General features: G+C 43.6%; 1 protein-coding gene across 2 annotated transcripts; it reads left to right on the top strand.

Moving 5' to 3' along the window:
• Positions 1–2,341: 2,341 nt before the first annotated feature.
• Positions 2,342–22,475, top strand: KPNB1 (karyopherin (importin) beta 1). 2 transcript variants are annotated; one of them, XM_009703951.1, is made up of 20 exons: positions 2,370–2,518; positions 3,982–4,182; positions 5,781–5,933; positions 7,040–7,099; positions 7,435–7,524; positions 7,946–8,056; positions 9,641–9,742; positions 10,948–11,172; positions 11,607–11,798; positions 13,142–13,272; positions 14,476–14,623; positions 14,949–15,020; positions 17,298–17,442; positions 19,036–19,118; positions 19,747–19,854; positions 20,113–20,256; positions 20,368–20,473; positions 20,824–20,938; positions 21,544–21,705; positions 22,421–22,475. In XM_009703951.1, coding segments are annotated over exons 2-20 (2,265 nt in total). In that variant the 5' UTR covers positions 2,370–2,518; positions 3,982–4,065; the 3' UTR covers positions 22,422–22,475. The 2 variants fall into 2 exon arrangements, with proteins under 2 accessions (XP_009702254.1, XP_009702253.1); XM_009703952.1 differs by lacking the exon at positions 22,421–22,475 and having other exon boundaries at positions 2,342–2,518; positions 21,544–21,709.
• The last annotated feature ends 3,345 nt before the right edge of the window (positions 22,476–25,820 follow it).

Below are 25,820 nucleotides of genomic sequence, written 5' to 3'. Positions count from 1 at the left end.
CGCCACCGTCACGAGCAAAACTGGCATCCTTCGGTTTTTTAAGCGGTTTCATACACTGGTCTCCACTGGTGTAAAGCGGGAAAGTCATGGAGTCTTTCTCTCTGTTGCTCCATTTTAAGGTGTGTGAGATCCCCCTCACAATCAGAATTGACGTAGCCTTTGTGCGAAATGTCGGTTTTCAGTCAAAATTCTCTGAATTGCTGTTGAGTCTTACGATCCCCTCGGTTAGACTGAAGCTTCCTGGGCTGTGTGATGTGAAGTATTTCAGGGCGATGTACTTGAGCTGCTCGTGATCCTGGGTTTCAGGCTTTTGAAAGAGCTGAGGCATACACCACTTTTTCAAGGTTTCGTTTATACTTGCTGCCTTGTGAGAGCTGGATCAAGGCAGCGAGCAGAGGAAGCAGAGCTTACTCTGGGGCCTGAAAATTTGTGCCCTGGTGTGGGATGGAGATGTGGAACAGTGCAGCCAGGAAAGGGCAGGGGTTGAGGGGCTCCACGTAGGCTGCGAGGGCAGTTGATGGCTCGGCTTTGCAGGAAGATGTGATGTGGGGCTGAGGGCTGTTGCCACCGCAGTACGGGGCGGGTGGGTTGGGAAGAGGTCCGGCCAGTGCCGGGAGAGGGAAGGGGGTGAGAAGGGAAGGGGTAGGGGGCACGGGGTCGAGCAAGAGGTTCTGTGCCCAGGGCTGAGCCAAGAACCCGGAGCTGGAAGTGATCTCCCAGTTAGTTAAGGGAGATGCACCCGCAGAGCGGCTTGTTCTTCCTCATCTCCAACTCCTCCTCCTCCCCGTAGTTAATTTAGACCCTTTTGTGAGATTTTCATTGACACTTCTGTAGGTGTGGGAGCTGAGGTCGTACGCATCTGCATTTGCTTTGAGTCTCAAGTCTGGAAGACTTAATGTAATGCTTCTCATTTTTTGCTAGAATTATTCTTAAAGCTCCATGAAGAGACAAATATTTTTTTTTGATAATTTTTGAGTGAGAAATCCGAGGGCACTTCTTCACCTTTGAATTTCAGTACAGTTTTCTTCTCAAAGGTGACAGCAACGCTTTTATTTTGTCCCGTAAACTTCTTTTAAATGGTTCCTTACTTTTAATAAAACAAGTGTATAAAACGTGAGCAGTCTTGATGGTTGGGAAGTGGTTTTGCGTGGTATATTTGTAGGGGTTTTGGCTATTGCATTAAAATTTCAGAGTATCTGATACCTTACGCTCATCAGTTGAAGTTGTCCCACCTTTTTCTTTCCAAATTCTGCAGTTTGAATGTTGAAGAGTACTAGATAGCACAACTAAATTTTTTTTGTTAAGAGCTGTAGTTCATCGTTGAAAACGTGCAGTCCAAGATACTGGACTTACTCTGTGTTTCTGTTGAACTTTTGAAAGTTAAGTTAGTTTTAAAAATGGCTTTTTGGTGTCCTAAAAATCTTGGTATGTATCTTAAGTTCTGTTACAGAGATTACAGAAATGGGTTACATGTAACTGTATGTTAAGCGTTTTCAGGAAAGCCATGTTCCTGCTTGATGTGAAATGGTTTTGAAAACGGTGCAGCTGTTTCCACTATTTCCTAGAAAGGTTTTCTTAGTAGGCAGAACGCTTCGTAGGGCCAGTGAAATGAAAAAGCTTCGCTGCTGAAACTTTAGCTGTATCTTGTACACAGCGGAAGCCTCTGAAATGTAAAGCTGTCAAATCAGGAAAGCGTTTAAATGCAGAGGCATTTCTGACTAGCTCTCACCAAAAGCAAGTGGCACGAATGTCAGGTATTTTTATCCACACGTACGGTGCTTTTTGTGGGGGGTAATCTTCATATGTGTCTGTGCACCTTTGCAGATAAGGAAGTTTGTAGTCTTGCAGACCTATTTGTAACGCACCAACAGACCATCTGATTTCACGTGTTAACGATTCCTGCATTAGATTATAGTTTGGGTGTTTGCCTTGAAGCAAGGAAATAAGCAGCAGAGAGTTACTATTCACCGTGTTTGATATGTATCCAGAAAATACATATCTTGGCATATGACCTGGGTAGTTTATTTAAAGGAATACTTAAAGCAGGCAGGAGCACGGAAGGTAACAGTCTCTCAAGTAAGCTAAAAAAAAAAATCCAACAAAGTCAATGCCTACTTACATCGCTTTCCAGCGGTTCTAATTAGGAGCTTAACGCCCGTAATCTCGGGATAGAGCTGCCGTCGTTGCACAGTGCCGGCGGTTTGCTGTTGGCCTGGTAGAGAAGGAACTTCAGTAAGTCACGGTCTCGTTTTGTTGGGTGATTTTGGGGTTTTTCTTCCCGTATCGGTGGGGAGGTGCAGGCAGGGGTGGGTGCTGAGCCCTGCTCTCTCCCCAGCCGACCTTCCTGGTGGAACTGTCCAGAGTGCTGGCAAACCCCGGCAACAGCCAAGTTGCCCGCGTGGCGGCCGGCTTGCAGATCAAGAACTCCCTGACATCCAAGGACCCCGACATCAAGGCCCAGTACCAACAGAGATGGCTCGCGATCGACGCCAACGCCCGCAGGGAAGTCAAGAACTACGTAAGTTTGGTGACTTTTGGTTCTCCGCCTGTTGTTTTCTTGCCGGGGGTGAAGAGTGATGAATGTCTTGTCCGTCCTTTGCCACCTGAGGAGTCTTCCGTTGGCTGGCTGCTCCCTTTCGCCAGACAAGCAATGTCATCGGCGCTTGCTTGGGTGCTTTGGTGCTTGGAGTGTATTTAATCTGCAGAAGTATTAGGGTAAAAACAAAGAAGCAGGCATGAGGCTGCTGCTTTTAAATTCGCACCTGTAAATACTTTTACAAGGAGCCTCTGAGTAGTCTTGTGTGACTGCGGGAGCTAATGGGCATGGCTTCCCCACTGGGTAATTGTAACTGGGTTGGTGTTTGCTTTTTCTTGTACTCGGAACAGCTTCCCCATCTGTTTTACAATCGACATTAACATCTTTGAACCATACTCTGTGTCTGAACACACATGTTTACATGAGACCTTGCAAATTTTAAGAGTAGAACATGGTCGAAAATTTGTAAGTTCCAAATAGGAACTTATATTCTTAAATTTTCACACAGATGGGGAGTTTGCCTGAGGATTCCTCTGCTCTTTGATAGTTAAAGTTCAGGACTTGCAAGGGCAGAACTGGTGGCTTAGCATTTTTTGGCTGATGGGAACTAAGGCGTGCTTGGGTGTACGCAGCGTTGTGTGATTGATACAAGTTGGCCGTGCACTTCATATATTATTTTTTTGTTAATAGAATCTGTATATAGCGGAATAAAGTTGGGCGAGTCATGATGATACAAGTTTAGTCTTTTATTTACATTGATGATAGCTAAGGGGGAACTTCCACTGTAAACAGGAGCTGTCATATTGTGTAGTGAAGCTAACAAAACCAGTTTATTACTCTCTTTCTGTCAAGTAACATTAGAAATGCCGTATTTGTTAAGCAGATATATGGAAAATGAAGACATACAACTGGAAATGCTGAAACAAGTGCACAACCCTCCCTCCATTTTTTAAAGACATTTCGAAGAATACTAAAAATTAATTCTTCTAATCGATTGCAATGAAAACAAAAGAAAAGGATTCAGTCCTATTCAGATTATCTTGGCATAAACAGTCTGGTATTTGGGGGGGATTTTTAAACCACAATTTGTTTAGCTTTCGCAATTTTGCTTTATAATACAAGCGGGGAGGAATTGTTCAGTGAGTCATTGTTGCATGTTATGGCACATAGCATTGTGTATGGGATTTAAAGGATGTGGTAGAAGTACGTGTAATCGCACAGCTGTATCTCACTTCCTGAAAGGGGCAGCCATGGCCAAGTTCATGTCAAACATTATTTGTCCGTGGTCACAGCCTCGTTTGCAGCGGCAGAAAGCAGAACAAGCAAACTGCTTTATTGGGGAAGGGGTGTGTTTGGAATAACATCAAGCAAAGACTTTGGTGGCAAGCTAGCACCCTTCTCTTCGTTACTGACAGCAAACCTTCGCCTGCTAATCTCTCCCACAGGTTTTGCAGACGTTGGGTACAGAAACGTACAGGCCCAGCTCAGCCTCTCAGTGCGTGGCCGGCATCGCGTGTGCGGAGATCCCTATGAACCAGTGGCCCGAACTCATTCCCCAGTTGGTAGCGAACGTTACGAATCAGCACAGTACGGAGCACATGAAAGAGTCGACGTTGGAGGCCATTGGATACATCTGTCAGGATATCGTGAGTATATTTTAAGTACTGTGAGTATATTTTAAGTGCTGGCCCGGCCTCTCCTTTTCTCTTCCAGCCTTTCCTTTCTCACACCTCTGTATCTAGTAGGCCATAGTGCTTCCTTGTTGCTGTCTTTTAATACGTGGCCGGAGGATGTCTCTTTGCTGGCAGAACGATGGGCAGTAAACGTGCAAGGATGGTGTCTGAAAGGACTGACCTGCTTTTGCAGCACAAATCCAGGTCATCTTTGATAAGGTGCAGATTTAATATGTCGCTGCTGTCATATGATGGTGAGGGGTGCTGTTACAAAACTTCAGCTGAACGTCCAGTTGTGTAAAATGCTACAGATGAGTGATAAGTGTTTGCTTGCTTTCTGTGCTGGGGAAACCTGACAACTACCTTCATCTTGCGTGAGGAGTCCCTTTATTTAGGAATTTGTGATGCTCAGGCAAGAATATTTAGCTCTTTGAGGCACCTTCTACAAAAGGTCTCATGGTTTTCTCAGTGTAGTTTGCATGTGTTGCATCAAGTATCTGATGTGAATTGCTTGCAAAAAACCCTGTGTGCTGTCTGACCTACCACTGAAGAACAAAATTAGCTGCTGCTTTTTTGGTGCCACTGAATGCCTCCGAGAACGTACGTGGTATATCGCTGGTTGAACCTCGGGATAGTGAAGTAGAAAGAGAAATCTTCTGTTTGGTGCTTTCACCAGGCTGCAGGGGATTGGTTTCACTGGGGAGGTCGGTTGCTTCGTGGAGGGTCAATGAAGTAGAAGAGGAAGCCTACAGCTGTACAAGGGAGTGCTCTAGGTCAAGGGTTCTTTGCTACAAGTCTGTGCAGGGCTTGAGTTGCGTGTTCGTTGTTTCTTTGGGTGGTTTGTATTGTTGACCTCTGGATTTTTGGATGCCCTGGCTTGCTGGTTGCATATTTTGTAACCAAGATCCCTCTTAGAGTTTTGTAGTTTGTGTCAGTCACTTTGTGACACAGTTTGTGGCTGTAGTTTGGGAATCTACTGCTGGATTAATTCTGATGTAACAATACTCTTATTTGGGGATCTTGCTGTCTTAAGTTTACCACGAAGAAAAATTAAGCTTTAATCTATGTTCGCAGCTTTATTCTTTAAGCCTGAAGTTACCTGTCCTTACTAGCGGTCCAGGCAATGTATTTTTGCCCCACGTCTGAAAAAGATTGGCAACTTTACCAATAGAAGTCTCAACCTCAGCTGCTGGCCTAGACCTCTGCTCAGTATATAAAGGAGCTGGAAATCAGTCAGTGTTTTTTAACTTGCTAATTGAATGAAGTCAAGTAGTCTGAAACTTATTGGCCTATTATTTGAAACAGTGGAGTTTATTTGGCATTTATGACTTGAATATCTGGAGTATTTGTGCCCAGTTCAGTTTTCTCTTTCCTGTCCTAGAAGGTGTAAAAACATAATGGTGTATGAGTTCCTTGTATTTGCGTTCTGGTCCTCCCAGTGAGCAAAGGACTTCTTGGCCTTAATATCTTAAAACTTCTACTTGTAGATTTCAGGATCAAACTTAGAGGGTACTTTAAAATATGGAGAAAGCTGTTCCACTGGCAGATGACTTTATCAACACTTCCTTTAGGATCCAGAGCAACTTCAGGACAAATCCAATGAGATCCTGACAGCCATCATCCAGGGAATGAGAAAGGAGGAGCCCAGCAACAATGTGAAGCTAGCAGCTACTAATGCACTCCTGAACTCTTTGGAATTCACCAAAGCAAACTTTGACAAAGAGGTGAGGGGGTAACAATTCTTGGCCTAAAATGCAAGGGCTGAATCCACGGTCTGTGATGAGAAATCATGCACCACGCTGAGTTTTGATGCATAATTATGTTGCAACTGAGACTTGGATTCATTTCTGTAAATCCGGTATGATGTTCTTGTAATGCAGAAATACTGTAGAAATCTTCAGAGGTTCATCAATGGAAAGGAAGCATCATTGACTTTTTTTGAATAAATTAGAACTGACCTTAGAGTTTAGCCTGTTAGATGCTCTGCTTCCTAATCAAACCCTACTCTCTAATGCTGCTGTAAGAGTACAAGCTTGGATCAGCACTTTCTTTCAAGTGGTGTGGCAGCAATCCAGATTTAACTTTGCCTCTGAAAATTGTTGGGGGAGGAAGGCCTGTAAGAGTCTTCAGAATAGGCGCCTCAGAATGAGAGTCTGTTCAGAACAGACAGATCTGTTGATTTTTCTTTCTCAGATTAAGCCTATCCTCTAGGTCTCTACTAGGGAGAGTATGGGGAAGATGGAAGTAATACTGAACCTTCAGCTTAGAAGGTCTTGTTATGAAAATTTTCCTTAGTCAACTATTCAGTGGATATGTTGATGGGGATCAACTAGAGTCCTTCAGAATTTGAGATGGGAGGTGCATGATCCGTTCAGACCGTATTTCTGTTGGGCTTCAGTACTGTAAATAGCCTGGACATAAGTCTGTTCCTTCCTACTAAAATGCGAGTATCCAGGTACTGCCCCTCAAGAAATTTATGTCCTGAGTTTTGAGGTTTCTTGAAGCAATTGCTGAAATAGTTGAGGAAACAGCAGGATTTCTTTTCTTCCTCTCTCCCCCAAAAAGCTAGCATCTGGTTCTGCTGTATCTTTCTATTTTGCACAGCCTGTCAAGCACTTTTTAAAACGGAAGCTTGGGATTCCCATTTTGGGGAAGAAATGATTTAAAAATATTGCAGTGAATGGTAACCTGTACTGTTCCTTGATCTTTAGAAGTGCTGCATGAGTGATTGTACTAGTCCAGACTCAGAGTACATCCTCCATAGGAAGGCTTGCAAAGACTTTAATGGTTTTGTAAGGCAGTTCTAATGTTCTTTTATTTCTTCTTCTAGTCTGAAAGGCACTTTATTATGCAAGTAGTCTGTGAAGCAACGCAGTGTCCGGATACAAGGGTGAGTGAAATTAAATGCTTGATTTGTCACTGCACCTTTCTGGGGCAGCTGGCTAGAACCTCTGGCATCAACAAACAGTTGGAAGGTGTTACATGAAATAAACATTATTCTGTTAAATGATTGATGCATATGTAAGTACTCAAAATGAGTTTTATACTAAAATCCTCTTAGTAGTTTACTACTTTTAAGTTGCTGCTTGCAAAAGACCTTATTAGGTATGGAGTAAACTAAATCAGCAGAAAGGTTGGGTTATTAATCTGGTAAGCTGCAACTGTGCTGAGTTTTCAGAGCACTTGCAAAGGTTGTATCTTTGATCCATTTTCTACTCTTGACAGGTACGAGTGGCTGCCTTACAGAATTTGGTGAAGATAATGTCCCTTTATTATCAGTATATGGAGACATACATGGGTCCTGCGCTTTTTGCTGTGAGTAGTCAGGTTTCTCGTGTATGGTTGTCTGATCTTCCTGTACTCCTTTGTCCTAATCCAAGAGGAGAAGTTTTCTTATGTTCCTGAATTTATTTTTTTTCCCTTTCCTTGGCTGTGACTGCATGCTGTAAAGCCCTCCTACCAAAATCCGTAAAACCAACATCAGGTGTTTCAGACTTGAGACTCCAGAAGTGAGGATGGTGCAGATTACTTGACTTGCTAGTCATCCCAAGGTGCTCATAGCTGATAAACTTCCAAATGAGGAGATTGTTTTCAAGAACAGTAACTCTAACGTGGTAACTGATTTCAGACAATCTTGAGTCTCGTACCATTTGGCCAAAAGTTGGATTACATATTTCAGGAGAAATAGCTTATTAAAATGTCCTTCTCTCCGCTCCTTTCTTTTGTGTTTCTAAAGATAACTATTGAAGCAATGAAAAGTGACATAGATGAGGTGGCTCTACAGGGGATAGAGTTCTGGTCAAATGTCTGCGATGAGGAGATGGACCTGGCTATAGAGGCATCTGAGGTGAGCTCACAAATGACCGCTGAAAAGTGGGGACTGTCCATGATCATCTGTTTGGGAATGCTGAAGTCATGTCTTTGAACCGCATTGGAAAGTCCACCCGTTCTCCCAAGTTGGAATAGTGTTGGAGAGCCCATCTGTGCCCCTTCTGCGGCAGTCGTGGGTCCGTAATGGGACACCGTACCCCACTCTGATGCACCATGATGCATGTCTGTGACAGAAGCTGAGACTGGAGGCTGCACAGAGCCCGCAAGGCTGGTTGACTCTGCAGGTGTTAACGTGTGCTGCAGACATCAGCACAGTGTTGTGGTACCCAGCTTAGTTTGTAGCTGCTAGCCTGGGTACTAGCGGCTGCCTTACCCAGGGCTCAGCTATGGTTAATTTATTCTGTCTTCCAGGTAAATGCAAAGCTTGTAGCTAAGGTTGCACAGGAGCTGCCATTTGGAATTCCCTTTAATAACTCTTTGGGTTATTTTATAGGCTCTGTAGCCTAATGTAAAGTTCTTGGTGTAGCTTTAATATAAGCCCTTTTGCTTACTAGATTAGGGTGAACTGCCTTTAAGTGAGCAAAATAGTTTTAATTCCCAGCCTGGCTGGGAAGTGAAGCTATTTGAGATAAAGATTCTCTGACAGGTTTGATGAGAACACACTGTGACATACAAGTGCTAGTTTTCTGCAAATGGCATGTGACAGCTACCTGATTTCTTTTTAGCATTCGCAAGTCAACTCAAGCTAGCCCTGTAAGGTTGACCTAAATGCGCATTAAGCATGTATACTAGGCACAGCATAATACCTGAAAATTCTCAGTATCATGAAGATCTTTGAGCCGTTGCTTCATTTAGACGGCATCTTGAATTGTCACGTACTGCATTGAAGGGAGAGCATCTCTTAAGTTACCTGATGTCTTGGAGGCATGGTGGACTCTCTTAGGCTGACATGTAAGATTTTTGGGGTCTGTTACAGGCGCAAGGCACTTAGTCCTACCCCAATGCGCAAAAAGATTGGTCACATTCTATATACTGCATTATATTATGAGTTAGGTATAAAACTGTGGGATGAAATAAAGGTAATCATTACCCCTTACAATGGATGGGGCTGGAGATGAATTTGGGGTATTGTTCTGCATGCAGATGCTGTTTGCATAAATTGACTGTAGAGATCAATAATAGCTTAAACTTTGAAGGGCTCTAGATGAATCATATCCATCTTTAAAAGTAACTAAGTATATATTTATGTTGAATGCCTAAAAAAGCAAGGATAAAAGGACAGTCAGCAGCATGTAGGTTTAGTTTATATGCTGAAGACCTTTTGCTGCTTCTACTTGGGGTCACTTGTTAATTATAAATAACTGCAAATATTTATATTTTGTGACAGGGGGCTTTATATGTGTATGGAATGGCAAATTGAACTTGCTTATTGAATGTTTAACTGGGATCAGTGCAGGGTGTCCTTGAGGTTCCTGTGTGTTATCGTAACTTACTTGTGTTGGGAAAGAGAGGAAAGCATGCAAAAGAGAACGTGTATCTCCTGGAGTTCGTAATTCAGACCTCATGCCACTGAGAATTATTTTGTTACCTTTTTTTCTAGGCAGCAGAGCAAGGAAGGCCTCCAGAGCACACTAGCAAATTTTATGCGAAGGGAGCACTACAGTATTTGGTCCCAATTCTAACACAAACATTAACAAAACAGGTGAGTTGCAAAATCCCTGCTGCGTGTCAAAAAATATGTACTGTGCCTACTTCCAAGTTCTGGGACAGCGATGCTACTGTTGCATGGAGGAGCAAATTGTCAGTGACGGTCACTGCTCCCTTGCATAGGTGACTTCTTGATACACTTGGTCCTGAAGGTGCTTTAGGTCACCTCGGGTAGTTTGTAATGGTGCGCTTGTTCAGAGCACTTGTAGTGGCAGTCCTTGGTCTGTGATGAGACATCATGCACCACTCTGACTGAATGATGCATCGTTTTTTGGGGCTGAGACTGTGAGACTGCGTGCAGTGTTGGTTTTATGCTGAATTCTGTTAACGCATGCCTGTATTTATGGTTTCTGAAGAGGTTTGATACTTATCTGTATTCCTAACGAAATGTTTGTGAAATTAAAACCAATATACGGTCTCTGCATCATTAGAGATCCAATTTCTGGAATTCTTGAGCTTTACTTTTTGAACTGTGAAGTCCATGTTTATTTAGTACCTATTAAGCACTTCACAGGGACTTGTTTGGGCTGGGTTTCACAGTCTAATCAAAATTAATGGAATCACTTGCTACAGCAGGTCTAATTATAAAATAAAACTGTTAATTAAGCCATACAGGACAGAGTTCATTTGGCTTACTGCAATGAACTGGGAAAATGCTTGATGCTCTTAGCAAATCCAGGGAATTGTTTCCCTCTATTTTGTATCGCTGTCGGCTTGTATGCCGAGAGTTATATTGCAGGAGATTCTAAAGTGCTTGTTAAAGCAGGAAAGATAAAACAGGTAAGAGAATCACAGGTACACAGCTTCAGAGGAATTTGGTAAGTGGGTGAGCTGAGGGTGGGGGGAGAAACTATTTAACTGGTACAGCAGGCCACTCTGCAAGGCAATGGCGTGGATCAAAGGAACAGAATCTCAACCTAGATGAGAGAGAAGCATTTTGGAAGATGTATGAGGCTACTGTAGGTGCGTCGATAAAGAGCTAGCAGCCTTACACCAGGATGGGAAGGTACAAATGATGCAAGTAACTCAGGTTGCCTCTCTGTCAGAGATGTAGCTAGTACTTTCAGACCTGAATTAATTTCTAGATATAACACCTGGTAATAAGGCAGTGTTAGTTGCAGTAGATCCAACAGGATGCCACTGCCTGGGAGCGGTAAGGGATATTTTCCCCCAGACTGACCAGGGGTGCTGTTCTCCTAGGATGAAAACGATGATGACGACGACTGGAACCCCTGCAAAGCAGCAGGAGTCTGCCTCATGCTCCTGGCAACCTGCTGTGAAGATGACATCGTTCCTCATGTGCTGCCCTTTATTAAAGAACACATTAAAAATCCAGATTGGCGATACAGAGATGCAGCTGTGATGGCTTTTGGGTGCATTTTGGAAGGACCAGAGCCTAACCAGCTCAAACCACTAGTCATACAGGTAAGATTCATTGTGTTTTCTTGGAGGCTTGTAGAGCAAAAACTTTTATGATTTATTTGGACGAGGATTCTTGCTTTGCACATTGCTCTTAATCTGAGGAAAAGCAAAAGGATGCCATTTTTTAGTCATGTTTTAGAGAGATTTGGTAGGCCCAGGGCAGGTAGTTGGCTTACATAGCTCTGAATCACAGGGACATGCAGGACTTCAGAACACCTGACTCCAGATGCCTCAGTTCTCAAGTCTTACCCCTGGGAGATAACTTTATGAATCTTAAAATGTGAGAACAGTGGCCTAACTGGATCTAGACCGTCCCGTCCTCCTCGGTCTGTCGGTAGCTCAAAGGGAATGCATTAAAAATCAGAAACAGTGGCAAATTTATATTTCCGTGTATTGTATAAGATCACATCTTTCTCCTGATTGCAATTCTCTCCTAGGCAATGCCAACTTTAATAGAACTAATGAAGGACCCCAGTGTTGTGGTTCGAGACACAACGGCTTGGACCGTGGGCAGGATCTGTGAGATGCTTCCTGAAGCTGCCATCAATGACATTTACCTCGCTCCACTGCTGCAGTGTCTGATGGAGGGCCTGAGTGCTGAGCCCAGAGTGGCCTCCAATGTCTGCTGGGTAAGGCAGTCCCTTTGCTCTTGGACGTATAAGTTTCTGTCAGGAAGGGGAATGCAGCTCATATTCATATATATGAATACACACGCACACGTATATGTGCACACACATTTGTGTATATATACTCACACACTTAAATGGATTTCAGAGATGACTCGTGGCTTGATCTCCAGCTCGCACAGCTGTGGTTAACAGTAAGTTATCTCAGGTCTGTTTTGTGGCTCTGGTAGGAAAGAATAAAGGAAGAAATGGATTTTAAGGAGGAAAATGCTAATATTAATAGAGTGTAGAAGTTGCCTTGGTTTGAAAATGCTATGGAAACTGCCCTTGAATACCAGGTGTGATAGCTGTTTAGAAAAGGCATGCTGGGGTTCAGTTTTTCTCTTGAGAGCATCTGGATTGCCTTCTTAATCTTAAGGGAGAGACGGGATACCTTGTTTCCCATCACCTAAGCTTGCTTCTGCAGTGGTTCCAGAATGAAATTGAGGAGCATGTGATTTTTTTGTTCACTTACAGAGCTGCAGTCCCTTGGGCTGGTTTGCTAACTTCAGTTGTATCATTGTCTTGATGCATGTCTGCTACCAAGTAGCATATCTGATCTTTCACTATAAAGAGAATGTGTCCCTTACTGCCTTTTAAGAGTGCTGCTCAGTAAGAATTGAGCTAGAGATTAGTATTTGCATATCAAAACAAGTTTCAGAAACGATAGAATTTGTTCTCTTAGTATTCCAGAGGTTTGAAGACTTCTAGTCAGTACGGAAGGTTTTCCCTGATCCGTTGATCCTGGCAAAAGTCCGTGTAGATGTGGCTTTCGTCTTCTGAAGATGATGACTACTATATGTTTTTAGACTGAAATGAAAATCAGGAGGTTTTCACCTCTTCTAATCCACCTGTCTCAGAGTAGTTACAGTCGCTCTGCAGTTGGGAATTTGAGCAGTCCGCAGCCATTGTTTAAACCAGGATTTTAACTTGTCTTGATGATGCTGGATAGTGGGTAGAGTCTGTTAATACTCTGCAGGGTTCAAGCAACCTGCCTTTATTCGGTTTGATTCTTGACAGCTACCAGTTGTTGAGACCAGTAACGCCCTGCAAACATTTGTCTGCAGACAACGTGACTGCCTTGTGGGTGACTGTAACGTCTTAAGTCTTTCACATTTTCACCGCTGTTGCACTAAAGTTCAGTACACTGAACAATTAGCTGTTCACAAAGGGAGTTGTTCATCCTCCACATGATTGGGAGTTTTGGGGGGATTGTTCTGTCAGAATGAATACTGTTGAAATACACGTTTCTGGACTTGTGAGGATAAACTCAATGGAGTAATAGTAATGGTTGTTCTGTGTTTCAGGCCTTCTCTAGTCTTGCTGAAGCTGCCTATGAAGCTGCCGATGTAGCTGATGATCAGGAAGAACCAGCAACCTACTGCTTATCCTCTTCGTTTGAGCTAATAGTTCAGAAACTTCTGGAGACTGCAGATAGGTAACACTAAACAGGCTGGCTTAAGCTCTGCAGAGATGCTTTGTTTTATTACTTCAGGCTGTTGGTCCAGTTTCTCTTGCAGCTTAGATCTGAATGGTGTTTTATCAGAACCGGGCTTTTTTTTTTTGTATCCCATGGAATATAGAATGGTAATCCCCAGGAGGAAAGCTATTCACACAGAATTATTTTGTCCCTACCCGCTTTTAGTAAGTCTGGGGTTTCCTCCAAGAGTGCCCCTTCCATGTTTTACTTTGAAGTCTCTGAGCACAGTTTAAGACTGTGCACATCTTTGTACAGTAGTCATGAGACCCTTCAAGGTTGGCTACAAGGCCACCAAATAATCGGGATTGCAGCAAGGTTTAGTTAGAAATCTGTGTGTATCGTACAGTTCATTTTACTGTGATTGTTTTATGCCGTGGTTGTTGCTGTTGCGTTACATGCATTTACATTAGCACCAGGTACTCCCAGAAGAGATGAGGACCTAGTTAGGCTGGATACTGTCCTTTTCCCAGCTAAGCTGAAATATAAATAGATGAGGCAAAATATTTTTCTCAGTTCTGCAGATGTAAAAATAAGGGTAATGCTGAAGTTATATTCTGCCTTGAAGGTCGCATAAATCTTGGCAGCTCAGAGTTCAATCCTTGGATCAGTTCAATCGTCACTTGAAGCCTTTTGCTGCAGGACTACTTCTTCTTAAATGGTGTCCCTGTCTGAACAGTTCAAAGTCTATAAAGTCTTCCTGTCTAATTTACATCCAACCAGAAGTGTAGTGTCTAGCTCAAGGCTCTGAAGCCCATCAGTCATCTTAGCATAGATCTCAGCTGTCTTTATTTCAAATTTAACACCCTCACCAACGTCTGCGAGGGATGTCAGGGAGGTAGTAATGTATGCTACTCACCTCTTGAGACCCATCTCTTCCCAGGCAGGGAACACACTGGAAGATGTGGGTTTGAGGCTTTTTCTGTTCCCATACTTGCTGCCAGTGACTGAAGATACTGGAAGTCATTATTAATAGCGAATGAAAAAATGTTCCAAAAGTGGCTTCACAAATTTTATTTACTTTCAAGTCTTGGAATACAGGAATGCAAGTGCTTCTGCTTGTCACAACACTAAAATTTAGCTGTTACTGATTTACTAAAAAAAAAGTCTGTTTCTAAGCAAGCCTGAGCACTGGGAGCTGCAAATATATTCCTTCTGTTACAGGCCTGATGGACACCAGAATAACTTGAGGAGTTCTGCATATGAATCTCTGATGGAAATAGTGAAAAACAGTGCCAAGGACTGTTACCCTGCTGTCCAAAAGACAACTCTGGTCATCATGGAACGACTTCAGCAAGTGCTGCAGATGGAGGTAGGTAAAACCGAGTTTTAAATCCCTGTTACGGTAAGGGGTTTAAGGAAACTGAGCAGGTGTGATGTTGCTGCTGTGCTGTGGCTTCATCTGCTGTAAAAAAAAAGAGTTTTATTGCTGACCTCATGTATCGTGGTATAATGTTTTGGTTTTTTTTTATAGATAGGTAGATATATTAAGCTTCTGAACAGTACCTCTTGTCTTAAATTTGAAGAAACAAATATTTAAAATTGAATCTCTGGAACTCATAGTGCTGTCAAAATCTGCTGGGTTTGCATGGACTGCGATGCAGGCTTTTCACATGTGGGGTTTTGTTCTTTTTCAGTCTCATATCCAGAGCACTTCCGACAGAATCCAGTTCAATGATCTTCAGTCTCTCCTTTGTGCTACTCTACAGGTATACTCCTGCCTCCTGTGTTTGTGGTTGTGGGAAAGAGGTGGTTTTTAGAGACATTTCTGTGCCCCTGAGGATGCAGGCTTGGTCCTGTTGAGATTTGAATGAGGAAATTGGATCTTGTGTCCCAGCTGACATGTGGGAGGTGATACAAGGTTCAGAAGGCTTCAGTGGAGTACAACTTAGAAAATTTAGGGCAATATGGATAAAGAACACTATATGCGGCATGTTAAAGATTGTATATGCTTTCAGGTTGGCTCTTACATTGGCTACAGGCTGAACAATCGCTTTGGTTGGCACAGAGAAAAAAACTCCATAATGGCTTTAATTCATTCATCTGCCTCTTGTGGTTGGTGTTCTTATTTAAAAAGGCACTAATTAAAATGCGCTGAGTGTCCTTGAAATTAAACATCTGGTAATGAACAGCCCATGTGACTTGGAGTACTAGCACATTTCAGTTCCTTGCTTACTCCTACGAAGTTCACTGAAAACAGCCACTTTTTTTCCCCCAAAACTGCTCAGGAGATTCATCAGACCATCCTTCTGAAATACGTGGTATTTGATATTGAAGCTTTCCTGTTGGCACTGCAGGAAGGGTGCTGCTGTGCTGTCTTACCTAGCTTATTAACGCTTACAAGGCGCTGCTTTAAAACGCTGTCATAGGTGTAGAGTCAGCGTCAACGGAGCTCTGTGCAGCTCAGAGAAGAAAGGAGTGTTTTCTTCTGGAGGTGTAACAGAGTGCTATGTAATCTGAAATAAAAGCAGAGCAGGGTATCTACCTCTACTGAGATTTATTCCTTTGTTGGGTTGTGGTACCTGTTCTCTGCGGTTTGTTTCTTCCATTCCTGTTAGCCCAGGAAAGGGAGCCTTTTCCTCACCTGCAGGTAACATTGCCTGTTTCTATCAGTTTTAGCTTCCTGTCCTCTTACATGAGGCTAGGAGGTCTCCTGGATGCTGTCTCCAGGTTGTTTTGAGAAATCATTAACTTCATCCTTCTTGTTCAGAAGCCCATAGCATCAGCAATTACTTACACTCCAATTTTTAGGTAATTTTTCAAATAATGGGTAGGTGGGAATAACCTGTCCTTATGGTAGGCTTTAATGGGGAGACTTTTGATTTGTAAATGTGTGTTTCTTCATTATCACAAAATCTGAACCTTAAGTATTTACAGTAGTTGCAGCAGATACTGAAATACCACTAAGTGAAAGTCAGCAGAGAGACTTTTTTCAGTGTTACGTAGTCAAATATACTATTTTGTTACATACTTCTTCTCTTCTGCTAGAAGTACAATTATGAACATCCAGCAGAGGAAAAACATTTGTTAATATTTAAAAGGGACAAGAAAATCAAGACCAATTAATTAACAGTCAAAGTCAATCTCTTTGGAGTGACTCAGTTTGAAGGACCAGACTTGAAATAATTATTTTTCCTCTGCAGGTTAAGGAATCGATCTTTCTGTTTTCATAAGAAATGCAAATTTATTTTAAATAAGAATACATCAAAGCTGTGTTCTGTAGTTCACATGCTGAAAGGGACGGTCAGAACTGTACAGAAGGAGCAGAGCGTAGGTTAAGCTCAGGTATTTACCTGGGGTGTTTCCTTGGCCCTTCTGCTGACTGCAGAGTGCTGGATAACACAGAGCACACGAAGGCTCACCAGCCGGCTCTGCGTGTGTGTAAGGCTGCCTCTGCTCTCTCCAGAAATCAGTTTTGCTTTTCAAACACTTCAGTGCTAAACGTGTTCCTGTAAACGTACTTTGCATTGCATATATGTTAATTTATTCTCCATTCATCCTGATGTAGGAGAGGTTTAGCTGCAGTTAGCAGTAAGGACATGCCTATGTCGTAGTTTAACAACCAGCATTTCTGAAGTTTAATTCTGTGGTTTAGAAGCAAAGCTTACTTGCAGCCCATATTGGCAGTAAGAGATTGCAGTCACATTGCTGTGATGGAAAAGGGCTTTTTTTTATAGGGCCAAATTTGGGCTGGTCACATTTAATGCCGGCTTACAAATGCAAAGCCTGGAGAATAGCCTATGCAGCAGGAAAGGTAAATTCAGCTTGTTCTGTAGCTGGAAAATTGGATGCAGCTAGAATGAATGGGACTTTTCACTTGCACTGACAAAGCATATTTTTGCAGCAACCGAGTTCAAACAGCAGCTTCCTTTTTAGCAGCCCAACGTGATCACGAGTGTTGGGATCTAACGCAGGGGATCTAAAGGCGCGATCCGGCCTTGCATAAAATGGAAGCGATTACAATCTCTTTCTCCTTTCCCACCCAGAACGTACTCCGGAAGGTCCAGCACCAGGATGCTTTGCAGATCTCCGATGTGGTGATGGCATCTCTGCTGAGAATGTTCCAGAGCACGGCGGGCTCAGGGGGTGTGCAGGAGGATGCCTTGATGGCAGTCAGCACCCTGGTAGAAGGTCAGTATTGTGCTGCAGGGCGAGGTTGTGTTCGGAGGCAGGCAGAGCTAGGACAGAACTGGTTTGCTTCCTTCTTTTTTTCACTATATGGTGAAAAATACTACTTGTTCCTGGTTTTGCTTGAGGTATGGTTTTGACCACACATCTTGCCACATCTGTCTGTGAAGCTGAGACTGGCCAGTTACACTAGACTGCATTTTGTGAATGAATGGTTTGGTTTTAGTTAATAACGTAGTTACAGTGCAAATTCTGCCAGAAAAAAACCCTAGTGCTACTTTGTACGGTGCACAGCACAGTGGGAACACGGTCTCTTCTTGCTGCTGCCTGTGACTCATTGTTTTCTGGAGTTTTGTCAGTGGATTTACAGTCATTGTCCTTGTTTAAAAGAAATCACGGCAGCAAAGATCAGCGTTAGAGTGGGTCAGAATGGGTGAAGCAAAATAAAATTTGTGTTGTGGTATTCCAGGTGGTTTGAGCTTCCTGGGTCAGGTTTAGGTGGTGGTGGCTGTGGCATCACCTGGAGCTCTAGGAACACACTCTGCTGTCACATGAGCGTGAAAGTCGAGGTGCTGTTGAGAATCTGTATGTAACCTCGTTGCCTAACACTCCTGCCTTATCTCAGATAAAAGCCATGTGTGATTTGGAAATGGCCCCTTCAGGGCCCATTGAGTCTTCCTTTTTTCCTGAGGCTGTTATCCTGGCTAGCCTGTGAGAGTCTGAGCAGGCGACAGGACCTGCTTCTACTAGAAGTACGTGCCCGATTGCTCTTAGAACACAGGACACCTTGTAAGTGCAGCAGAGTTAGTGTTGGCTTTGTGGAGTAGCCTCTTCCAACACTAGTGTGTTTTGGAGAGCAGGTCTTTGGTGGGTACCCTCCGACTGCTCTGGGGATCATTTAGTGGGATTGCCCAAGGAAGTGAATGAGAAGGCTGAGTGGGATCATTGCGAACTAACCAGCAAGTCAAAATGAAAGTGTCTAATCTCTTGGGACAAAAGCCTTTTCACTCTTGGGTAGATAAGCTGCATGCGTGGTCTTAGTAATGCAAGTGACTTGGAGAAGGTAGGAGTTGGTAGAGAAGAGCAGAAATATTTTACTTCAAATATTGCTTAAATACAAACCTACTGAAGAGTGCCCTGCTTGAACTGCACTGCTCTGAGGAGGTTGAGCAGCTGTTTCCCAAAGGAAGATGTTACAGCTGTTATGGCAGTAAAGCAATGTGAAAAGGCATAGGGTTTTCAGCTGATGCAAAGCAATGTAAGAGTTCCAAACCCTGTCTGAAGCGTGCCCCCACGTCCCTGTCCCTCTGATGGGTCTGCTCAGTCAGGAAGATCTCGACATCTGTTCTGAGCACAGGAGGGGGTTGTCTTGTCTTCAAAGGCCTTCAAGGAATTGCACGCTTTCGAATCTGTTTTAGTCCTGATGCTTGGTTTCTGTGTGAGGTCTGGTGGAGAATTGATTTGTTGTGCTTCTGTGGAACATGCAGGTACTGGGTTTGGGTGGAATATAATAGTGGGTTTCTGTTTTGTTGAACTCCAGCAAATATGCCATAGGTTGGGAGTTTTGTTTCTAACTAGAGTATTTTCTGTGCACAGTCTTAGGTGGAGAGTTTCTGAAGTACATGGATGCCTTCAAACCGTTCCTTGGCATTGGACTGAAGAACTATGCTGAGTACCAGGTAGAGGTCAAACCAGGCAGCCCCGTATTCACAATCTCTAAATTCTTACCTGCTCGCAGATGCTGAGTTTGGCAGGTGTGCATCCATAAAATACCACAGCTTCTGGTGATGAAACCAAAATTGGAGCCCCATAGACTTTTCTCTAATTACTGGCTGCATGCACAAATTGAGACTGTCTTCTATTTAATTCAGCAGAAGGCCTTCATTGACTTGACACCTGTGTTTTCCCAGTGGCTGCATATTAGTTGGCCTTGATGAGGAAAGAGGTTGCTGCTGGCTGTGAATTTCCATTAGAGGGTCAAGCCGTGGCAGTCACCGTGGGGTGGATGTTTAGACCACCCGGCTGCTGAATTTGGTAGCATTTGTTCAGACCAAGTACCTCTCACTTTGTTGGCATCTGGATCTCTTGCCTTCCCCCTTGGTGAAGCAAGTTCTGCTCTTTGCGACTTTGTGATATAAATGGTTAACGAAGCAGGGACTCATCAGCTGCTATGTGAGGGTCGTTATTCTCAGTGGTTTAATGACTGCAGGCTCTCAACACTACTTAGTGCTTTAATAAGCCAAAGCTGTAAGGATAGAGTGTGGAAGACTGACTCACTGGGTGGGTGTCTTGCTGTTCTATTTGCAGGTTTGTCTGGCTGCAGTGGGCCTGGTTGGTGACTTATGCAGAGCCCTGCAATCCAACATCTTGCCTTTTTGTGATGAGGTTATGCAGCTGCTCTTGGAGAACTTGGGGGTGAGTGTTTACCTTCTCATTAGCCGCTTAGTAACAGTTGGCTTGCACACTGAGAAAAAAGTGGGAGGTGGGAGAAGCAGACGTGTTAGGCATGCTCTGAAGATCTTGTGTTTGACAACTATCTTGCTTACTATTTGAATGGAATCCAAATTTATTGGGGGTAAGGATTTTCATTTCAAGTGTGTGTCTTAATTTATTAGCTCCTCCCCTCTTAAAAGGAAGTGTGACTGAATGTAAAGGTGCTGAAATCTCTTCCAGAATGAAAATGTTCATAGGTCTGTGAAGCCTCAGATTCTCTCAGTGTTTGGTGATATTGCCCTTGCCATTGGAGGAGAATTTAAGAAGTACCTAGACGTTGTGCTGAATACCCTCCAGCAGGCTTCCCAAGCACAGGTTGATAAGGTAAGCCAGTGGGGCACACTCCAGTTCCTGCCTTAAAATCATAAATGAGTAAGGGCTGTGTGTGCGTCATCGGGAGCGTTGCTGAGGTGTGCTTTCCCGTTGCCTTTCCAGTCTGACTATGACATGGTGGATTACCTGAACGAGTTGAGGGAGGGCTGCCTGGAAGCTTACACTGGCATCATCCAAGGATTGAAGGGAGACCAAGAAAACGTGCATCGTGAGTGCTCTGTCCTGCTGTGGTGGTTCTGTGCCTGAAGTGACAAAGGGAGATGGGAAGAACTCTGCTCGGACAAGCCGTTTCACTGTTGTTGTCCTATCCGTGGGCATATCCTGGTTCATTCCCTTCCATGTGGGAGAGGATGCTCTGCTGCCATGAGTAGGGAAGGGGTTTAGAGCTCTTCACTATGGATCCTCTTCCTCTGGCAATTTTTCCCTTCCCTATCTCAAAGAGCTCTTCTGGGGTCAGACTCTACCTGTTTTGGGGGTATATGGGAATCCCTTTTAAAGGGCAGACTACTAAACACAAACTGTATTTCACCCTGCTGTAATAAAGCTGTTTTCTTTCAGCGGATGTGATGCTGGTGCAGCCCAGAGTAGAATTTATTCTGTCTTACATTGACCACATTGCTGGAGATGAGGATCACACCGACGGAGTAGTGGCGTGTGCTGCCGGACTGATAGGGTAAGCATCCCAATCCTATTTCAACTGACGGCACGCTCATTAGATAGATAGAAATCTTTGTACGGCAGCCTTAATATTTGAAGCTGCATTTTTATGACTGAAGTATTTAACATCAGTTCTGGGTTTTTACAGCCTAGTGTTGGATGTTTAACGCAAGGTGTGAAGTGGTTACGCAGGTGAGGTCCTTTAACTGACAGGGTGAAAACCAGGAGGTAGAAGTGAAAGTTGGATGTGTGTTAGAGAAATTCCAGATCTAGGATTTTTCAAGGATGACCTGGGCTTAAAGACAAAACACCGCACCCTCAATTCCCAGGGTACGGAGGAACTCGGGTCAGGGTGTTTTAATCTTTTCTGGTGAATTTAGGGAGAGCTGATGAGAACATCAGGGAGATCTATCTTTGGGCAGGAGGTTGAATGTCTCCAGTTAGTCACAATTTCAGAAAACTGTTCAGCTCTCCTGCTGCTGAAATTAGTGACCATATGCAACATTTTAAAAAGGACATTAGCTGTGAGTCAGATTTCTTTTTGCTAGCAAGAGCTGATCAGAGTGGTACTGGCACATCTGTTTGTGGCACTCAGCCTCAAAGCCTCTCTTTCTTCTTCAGGGACTTGTGTACAGCATTTGGAAAAGATGTACTGAAATTAGTAGAAGCTAGACCCATGATACATGAACTGCTAACTGAAGGAAGAAGATCCAAGACGAACAAAACAAAAACCCTTGCTACCTGGGCGACTAAAGAACTGAGAAAACTGAAGAATCAAGCTTGGTAAGGGATTACACCCACCTCCTTTTCATGTTGCATAATTATGAAATTGGCTAAACTCCTGAGTCTGAAAGAGACGTTTCACGCTTCACAAAAGCCTTGTTCTCTAGAAGGTTATTTCTCATTTATTTTTCTGTAAACAAGCCCCATCTGTGGTCTTGCATATCAGAACAAATACAAACCGAGAAACACGGTGAACTACTTAGCTTTCAGAAGACCAGATGCAGACTGGAGGGCTTCTTGGATTGTGAAATGCCTCACACTTGCTAGTCGGGGACAGTCCTGCACTCCTCCAAATGCGATATAATGGAAGCCAGTTGATCCCTCAGTCCTTTCTCGGAGCCCGGACAATGCTCTTAGTCTTACGGTTTCGTTTTAGGTAGTCCTGCGAGGAGCAGGGAGTTGGACCTGATGGTCCCTATGAGTCCCTACCAACTTGAGATACTCTGTGAGTCTGTGCTTCTACTGAAGCTCCTTTTAAAAAGACGCAGGTGGTAGAGAGGAGTGTGATGGTGTGTCTGCTGCATTTGGGAGAATAAGTCTGTTACAGCTCTGTCACCCCACCTTGAGAAGTTCCGTAGTATCCCTATTATTTCTTTTTCGGTTCTGCAAACTCCATTTTTTCCGTTTACTGCTAGTTTTTGTCTCCCAAATGTGAGTGGTTTGTGGTGTCGGGGTTGTGTTTGGTTGTTTTTTGATGGACCCTTTTTGCTTGCAGATCTGTTACCATTGGGATGACACCTGAGACCCCCACTGGAAATCTCCAATCTTTTGAAAAAAACCGGAAGTGAGGAGTGTGCACGGATGCTGAATGTTTGGGAATGAGAGGATGAGTGAGTGAGGCTTGAAACACACCACATTGAAAATCCCGCCGCAGCAACAGCAGCAGCGCTGTTAGCGAGCTGAGCACTGACTTGCGTAGAAAACCTGGCATCGGCCATCTTCGGGAAGAGGGAACGACCGATTTCTGTCCGAGTAACGAGCAAGTGTCTTCTTCCGACAGACCAGGACTGGCTTCTCTGTCGTGGCCGGCGCAGAAGGAGAAATGGCCGGTTTGGAGGAGAGGAAACTGGGTTCAACTGTGGTGCTCTTTGTCTGAGGTCTGGCTTTGGCTGCTGGAGAGAGATGGAGCCTGGGTCTCCAGCCGCCTGCTGTAACCTTTGCCGCACGATGCTGTCGGTGCATGGGATAAACGGAGGGGGTGAAGGATTTTCAGTCTAGGAGTGAGTGTGTGTGAATGAGGCGGTATCCACATTCTCAACTTCAAGTCATTGCAGTTTATCTTTTCCCAAAAAAAGGGTTAGCTGTTGCATTTCATAAACTAACCGAAGTTCAGTCTACTGATGCAGCATAAGAGATGTAAAAAAGAAAAGAGGAAAAAAAAAAAAAGAGAAAAAAAAAGAAAAAAAAAAAAGGAAAGTCGCTCTTTAGGGCTTTTTATTTTAGGGAAACACTGACGAATGTTCAGAGCTCCCGTTCTGAGTGACGCTTTTCATGATCTCGTTTCATCAAAGCGCCTTTCCTTCCTTAATATTGTTCAACTGTGAATGTAGAAATGGGGGAAAAACAAAACTCTTGCGTTAGAGGGAATAGAAATAAATTGTCAAACAAGATTTCAGGCTTAAAAAAAAAAAAAAAAAGAAAAAAAAACACAAACATAAAGTGCTCCGAATTGGCAGTGAGAACGCAAAGGGAAAGATCTCTCCTGACTTGTACTGTAGCAGCCCGAACACCCACAAAAATTGTGCCAAAGAGTTGAAAAACAAAATAAAACTTCAGGTAATATTTTGGATTGCAAAATGAGGATAAATTCAATGTTCAAACAAAATCTGATAAAATGCCATTTGGAAACTGCTTGGCCTTTTGTGCTCTTTATTTGATCAAATTTAATGTGGTATTGGTCTCTTGCTGCACTTCAAAAACAAAAAAAAGGAAAAAAGAAATTTATATAAAATATATATATACTGACTTGAGCTTACACAAGACGGCACTTGTAAAAGGTTATATTTTTCCACTGCAGTTGAAGATTAATAAAATGGTGTCAAACATTCCCCAATACTTCCTTTTTGTATTCTTGGTCTTTCCAGTAAAAGGGGAACCCATTAACAAATTATTTTTTTTTTTCAATAGAGTAGTAACAGTCCGATGGGCAACTCAGAAATGAATTGGCTGTTTACTGCTTCCCCAATCATGCAACATCTTATTTTCACATGAAGGATCAGAATCTCTCGTTTCCTCTTAAATGAGACTTTTGCTTTTGAGGAATAGTCCCTTGCTTACCCTGTTTTGTCAGCAATAAGCCAAGAAAAAAACGGAGGAGGTGCAGGGTTTTGAGACTATTTTTTCATTTCATTTTTATTAATGCAGCTGTTGATACTACCAGCATTTGAATCTGCAGTTTAACATGGGCATTTTTAAAAGCTGCTTGTGGGAGGGAGAGTAGAAAACCTTAGCCAGTATTTTTTTCTTTTTTTCTTTTTTCTTTTTTCTTTTTTTTCTAAAAAGCAGGCGAGGATCTGCTTTATTCCCCAATTTCCTTTTCCCAGTCTGATCCTAGGATCCCATTACAATGGAGTCCACTTTCGTTGCCCATCTGCACTGCAGCATCCACAATAGCTCTTGTACAGGGTATCAGATATGTGCCTTTCAGTGCTGGGTTCAGATTGCAGTCGAAGTGCCGACTTTGAACCAGTGTACAAAAGAAAATAGAATAAAATAAAAAAGTCCCAGGTGTTTAGAGGAGAGGAGGAGCTCCGTGAACTGGGAGAGCCAGCCAGCTCCGGAGCATGGACTTAGGGAGAGGCCTGGGTCACGTTTCTAGTAATGCCTTTTCTTTTTATTTTGTTTCTCGAGGTGGGGTGGGATTTCCTAAAAAAAAAAAATATAAAAAAAGAAAAAAGCCATTCCTGAAGTTGGGGAGGGGGCGTGGAGGGAAGAAATCTGATCATTCCTCAGTGCTACCTGTTTCTGTCCTGTGTGGCTGTTCAGCTGTAGACAGCAGGAGAATAAAGTACACTGAGACAGTAGTGGAAACAAACCTTGTGTCTGTCCTGTTTGTTTTGGGGCTTTTTGTTGGGGTTTTTTTGGTTTTGTTTCAGGGAACCGCTTCTCAAAAGTCATCGCAGTGGACATGAGCGATGTAGTGGTGAGCAGGAGCTGGTCCGCACCCCCTTGCGCCCGTTACCCTTCATCCCATCGCTGCTGGAGGGAGCACCAAGTACCTATTTTATGTCCTTTTTTAAGAGCTGGTTTCACTCCTTGGCAGATTTTTTTATTTTTTTTTTTTTTCTTCCTCCAAGTGCCATTTCAGCACTAGAATCGAAAGGCGCTTGCCTCAGCAGAGCGTGCCGCAGCTGGCAGCCCAGGCTGGGCATCGCTTGCCGGAGTCGCGGTGCTGCCAGAGACGTGCGGTAGCTCCGCTCTGGCACTTTGGGCCGTGCCCTTTCCTCCTGACCTAATCGCTCCGTGCAGGTGGGGGAAAAACTGAGTCTCTAAAAGGGCCCATTAACACAATCCTGACATTTTAGCCCCAAACCAAGTTCCTTTATTAACCTCATTTTGTCAATTTGTCAGTCGTACCTCGTGAAGGAACCGGCGCTTCGGTGCTCGTCCGCCTTCTGATAGCCTTTAACCCGCCGTGACATGCCCACGCCGTCACCGCATCGCATCCCCGCCGGCTGCGCCCACTCGGTAATAACGATTGGAAAGGACCCAATCACTAACAAATTGGTAGGACCGATTTATTTACCTTCTAAATTAAAAAAGAAACAAACCCAAAACCACACAAAACAACAAAGAAACGCTTTATTTTTGTTTTCCTTATTTTTTTTTTTTTCTTTTTGCTGCTTCATTTTCCCAGAGCCCGCCGCGTCTCCTCCTGCCAGCGTTCTTCCCCCGCCGCGGTGGCTCGGAGAGACTGTGTGGGTGTGCGCTCAATGAGTGACGATCGCCCGTTTCCTCTTTGGGGGAGCCGGAGGTGACAGCAGTGTGTCATCAGCCATATGTGCCACTCCGGCACCCGAGGATAGCGGGGCCGTGCAGAACTATTTCTGGGAGCAGGAGCTCGATCTCTTCTCCCGACGCTGGCTTTTTATCGTTTAGCATCTTTCTGGTGCTGG

This window comes from Cariama cristata, unplaced genomic scaffold (genome assembly GCF_000690535.1).
Source record: "Cariama cristata isolate BGI_N322 unplaced genomic scaffold, ASM69053v1 scaffold16907, whole genome shotgun sequence".
NCBI classification, from domain to species: Eukaryota; Metazoa; Chordata; class Aves; order Cariamiformes; family Cariamidae; genus Cariama; species Cariama cristata.
The sequence above is the reverse complement of the archived record's forward strand: the minus strand, read 5'-3'. Positions and strand labels throughout refer to the sequence as shown.

Coding starts and splice junctions, on each gene's coding strand:
- KPNB1 (XM_009703952.1), top strand. CDS start 4,066: ATGAACCAGTGGCCCGAACTCATTCCCCAGTTGGTAGCGAACGTTACG. Junction 5,934..7,039: donor AAGCAAACTTTGACAAAGAG/GTGAGGGGGTAA, acceptor TTCTTCTTCTAG/TCTGAAAGGCACTTTATTAT. Junction 19,119..19,746: donor AGAACTATGCTGAGTACCAG/GTAGAGGTCAAA, acceptor TTCTATTTGCAG/GTTTGTCTGGCTGCAGTGGG.